Source organism: Chaetura pelagica, unplaced genomic scaffold, assembly GCF_000747805.2.
Source record: "Chaetura pelagica isolate M959 unplaced genomic scaffold, ChaPel_1.0 scaffold123, whole genome shotgun sequence".
Taxonomy (NCBI): Eukaryota; Metazoa; Chordata; class Aves; order Apodiformes; family Apodidae; genus Chaetura; species Chaetura pelagica.
In genome coordinates, this window is record NW_009953295.1 from 3,040,665 (window position 1) to 3,045,069 (window position 4,405).

Here is a 4,405-nt window from a genome sequence, read left to right on the forward strand (position 1 = left end):
ATTTTTCCCCTCTCATTGACTCGGGGGCTCTTTGAGGTTTAATGGCGGGGCAAGAGAGCATTCTGCCAGCTGCCACTCATCCCACCATCACACACAAGCAATCTCCTTCATCTCTAGGTCACACAAAGAGTCAAGGCAGCTTCGGAGCTTGTTTAAGCCCATATTCAATATATCTTGAGAATTTCATCTCTTCAAGCTCAGAGTAAGAGTGTTTTTCTCCCTAACTGCTGGCTTTGCTAAACTATCCCAGGACCCAAGAGTCACACATAGAGAGTGGCACACAGCCAGACTTCACAAGCAATCTCCTTCATCTCTAGGTCACACAAAGAGTCAAGGCAGCTTCGGAGCTTGTTTAAGCCCATATTCAATATATCTTGAGAATTTCATCTCTTCAAGCTCAGAGTAAGAGTGTTTTTCTCCCTAACTGCTGGCTTTGCTAAACTATCCCAGGACCCAAGAGTCACACATAGAGAGTGGCACACAGCCAGACTTCAGCTTCTGCTACAGGTTACACCTGTGCAAACACCATGTTTTGAGATTACTCCCCAAGCACCAGCTGTGCAAGCTGATTATTTTCAGCTAGCACCCCACTCCCACCTGGGTGACCTCATTAGTCCTGACAAAATTGCAAAACAGTAACTGTGGCCACTATTTAACTTTCTTGCTCTTTATGATGTACGAGGGGAAGTCAAGAGGGAGCTCTTTACAAATCACATCATCAGTCTGCTCAGCTGGCAGTGAAGCAAATCCTTCTTTTTATTTGTAAACTGTGAAAATTTCACACAGACTCACTGATAGAATAAACCTGGAAGCTTGTAGGGCCTCTTTAACGGAGTTTCCTGTGATATAAGTTGTGTGGATTTTACAGTATCTGCAGACAAGCCAAGATGTTAGTAGGAATTACACTTCTAAACCAAGGAGGCTTGCTGGCAGAAACTGAAAAGATATGTAAGGTGAGCTTGTGTTTTAGAGTATTTACTCACCCTAAGAAAAACCCCAAAACAAATGTTGAGAAAGCAAATGCATGCTTGAGTTTCAGACTTAAAAAGGTAATGTGGTCTAAAGTATATTGCTAACATATTCAGTGTAGCAATTACTTTCTCACCATAACTATCAGAACTATACTGAGCATAAGAGACCATTAAAAAGAAGGACTTCATAAAAAGTACCTATTTTAAGCCCCTTCGGCCAGGCCTGGAATTCTGAACAACAGCACATACACCACATTAGCAGCTCCTTATATCCCCTTCTGTTGGTTAGAAAGGACCCTGAGAGACTAAAACGCCTTGCTTAATCTCACCTAACAGCTATGTTAGCTAATGCTGTCAACTGCTGACAAATTTGCCAGCCAGTCACATCTGGAGAGGAGATGTTTTATATTCCTAAACACAGCCTCCTGCCAGCAAGGACCCTACACGGTATCCAAGGCATCTTCATGAAACTCGTTTGTAGGATGCGGAGCTTACAAGGTGGCCCTCTGAGGCTGCAGCTGGAGGCCAAGCCAGATTCCTCAGAGCATCTAAAATGGCACCACACACCTGTGCTTAGGTACCTGAATTTTCCCTTTCCCTTTCCAGTTACAGGAGAAGTCTCAGTTTTTCTAGTTGTTTCAATCTGCTGTTTCTTCAGTGAGATTTCAGTAACATTACCAACATCTGACACACTGAATTCACCAATGGTTTTGAAACATTTAAAGGTATCATTTTAGCAGAGACTGAAAAGTATAATTCACCAGTATCATACCTCCATTCAGCTAGGATATGAACAGAGGCTGTCAAAAGATTTTGATATTAAAAAGTTATTTTGCAGTGCCTTGGGTAGAGCAAGGGTGCAAGGTTAAATCCTTACCCTGGGAGACAAGGACCACACTCTGCATCGTTTTCCTGATCACCAGGTGTCATGACCGTGGCTCGAAAAAACCCCTCACAGTCTTTGTGCCGCCTGCATATCTGGTAACCTCCTCTGGAAAACTTCTCTGAAGGGCAAGGGATGCAGCCGTAGTCTTCATCTTTGGTGCCATAACCACATGTCTGCAACGACACAAAGTCACTTAGAAGCAGGCTTGTGCCATGCGCTGGCTTCTAGCAAAAAAGCAGTGTTCATAGCCTGGCCATTGACTTTGTGGCACAACGTCATACCAAGAGAAAAACATTTGCTGTTTGGCCCCTTAGCATCTGTCCTAAAAAAGCTATGGAGGGATATAAGGATGCAGCATGCTGTGTCCTGGAGAAGGAAAAAGTGAACCAACATGTTGCACTCCTTGAAAAAGCCAGCCCCCCCTGCACCCCCAGAGCTATTTATACCATATTTCAGCAAGTCATGAAAGTGAAATTCAGCTGCTGCTTAGATAGAAAGTGAACTGAAAATTGAAAAGTAGGGAAGATTCCAGGGGAAATGTGACTACAACAGGGATATCAGTGATCTTACTTTCATGCTTGGAGAGGCCAGAGGGAACATCACAAAAGGCAATGTTTGGATGAGATTTCCTAACCCCTGAACTCACATATCCCAGCTGAACATTGCCTTTAAATTAAATAAAACTAAAACCAACTGGTTGTTATTCAAACATACTTGTGCAGGACTACCAACTGTGTGAAATTCTTGCAATAGGATGTTTATCCCATTAAAACCAAACAGGATTTCAGTAATTTATTTTTTAATAAGCAACAATTATCTGCTGTAAATCAAATGGTTACTTAGGAACTGTAATTTTAAATGTTGCACAAGCATCCAAGTTCTCCTAGTGCCAAAATATCTTAGCGGGAGAGCAAAATTAAGTTCTCGGTGTGGGGGGCCAGCCAGCATGCCAGACTAACCAATTTATCACACCACGCCAGCATCAGATTTTAAATAACTATTGAGATGAGAATGGACTGGCAGAGAGGGAGTATAAAGCTTCTACCTTACAGCTTTTACACTCCTGTTTTTCACAGACTGCTCCTGGGATGTGCTTTTCCAGCACACACATGTGCAGTGCCTCGCTCTCACGACACGCTCGCATGCATGAGCGTTCCTGCTTAAGCGTCTCTGTCCTCTCTCTCTTTCTCTCCTATCCATATCTTACCACCATGTAACAAAGGATTTGGGGATTTGCTTGTGTGTGTGTTTGATGCTCGACGTGTGTCTCTCTACCAGCAGAAGAAGCTGAAGTTACCATGTAAGGCTCTTCGCCCGGCTCACACTTGGGGCAGTCGTGGCACATGCCAGTGGTCTGGTTGTAGTATTCGTTCTCGCCGCAGTTGGAGTATTCAGCGCTGGCCGAGTACACCAGGGAGACCTGTCACCAGAGAGCATCCCAGAGCACTGTCATTTCCACCGCCTTTGTTCCCTGCACCTCACTCCCTCCCCTTGCTCAGCTGCTGTGGCTTAGAAGGTGAGAGGGCTGATATTGTGGCATGAAGCACCCCTGAAGCTCAGGAACAGAAGTGGTACTGCATGGGACAGAGGCAGGTATGGCTTTCAGCAGCCTGGTCCTGCCAAGAGTCACTCAGAGCACTGACATTCATGCTCAGTTTGTACTGAAGACTGTGTTTCCTGATCTCTCATTCTTGTGCTCTCCTGTGCTGCAAATGCCTGAGTTTGCACCCCTGCCCTTCCCAGCTCCAATGAGTCTTTGTAAATATAAGGGCAAAGGACAATTATAATAACCTGACATAATGAGCTGCCTTGGGCCTCAACCACGTGATACCCAGCTAATTGACTCTTCCAGTGCCTTCTGTCTGTGCTCCACCCTGAGTCCTTCACCTTCCCCCTCCCACCTAGCAGCCTCAGTCTAAGCAGGACTAGGTGTTTCATTGAATGGAAACCAAGCACTGCTCCGGTGTTCAATCCCTAAGTCATCTGTAGCTATGCCATGACAGTTCCCAGATGTTTGCAAAGACCCAAGCAGCATTCAATTATCTTTGCATGCTGGAGAGACCTGTAAGCACACAAATACCTACCACCAGAAAAGGGAACACGTGAGTCCATTTACGTTCACCCAGGTGAGCCATGCTCTCTTGGTATTTTACCTGGAAAGACAGAAGCAGTGAGTGTTTAGGAACGTGAGTAAATATTTCTGTGTGTTGCCAAAATAAAAACACAAGGGCTCATAAAGAGAACAAAGGTTACATAGGAGTGATGCCTGGAGGTCTAAACAAAAAAGAGGGGAAAATATGCACGTGTGCTCACTCCACACACCCTTACTGCACACCTCTTTCCTCTCTTTGGGAAGATCCATAGCAGGAAGGAGCCTGATCTTGCTACCTTTATAAAAATCTGTCAGAGATGAGAAACCAGTTCTCAGCCCTGGCACTTCTGGGCTTGCTGAGAAATCCTCCCACAGAGGAACCAAGGGCTACGTCTCAATGGCTGCATGAAAGAGGGATGGGCTAGGATGTAGCCTGGCTTGTGTGCTTAGTGCTTA

The 4,405-nt window shown here is 45.0% G+C and overlaps 1 protein-coding gene across 2 annotated transcripts in view; it reads right to left on the reverse strand.

Annotated features, from left to right (window-relative positions):
• Positions 1–4,004, reverse strand: part of EDAR (ectodysplasin A receptor) — a 25,683-nt gene extending 21,679 nt beyond the window's left edge. Inside the window, exons 1-3 of one of the 2 annotated variants that reach the window (XM_009997902.1) lie at positions 3,942–4,004; positions 3,155–3,277; positions 1,849–2,030 (exon numbers count right to left, since the gene is read on the reverse strand). In XM_009997902.1, coding sequence (XP_009996204.1) covers positions 1,849–2,030; positions 3,155–3,277; positions 3,942–3,992 — 356 coding nt within the window. In that variant the 5' untranslated portion in view covers positions 3,993–4,004. The remainder of the gene's footprint in view (positions 1–1,848; positions 2,031–3,154; positions 3,278–3,941) is intronic. The other variant, XM_009997903.1, reaches the window with a different exon arrangement.
• Between the last annotated feature and the right edge of the window lie 401 nt (positions 4,005–4,405).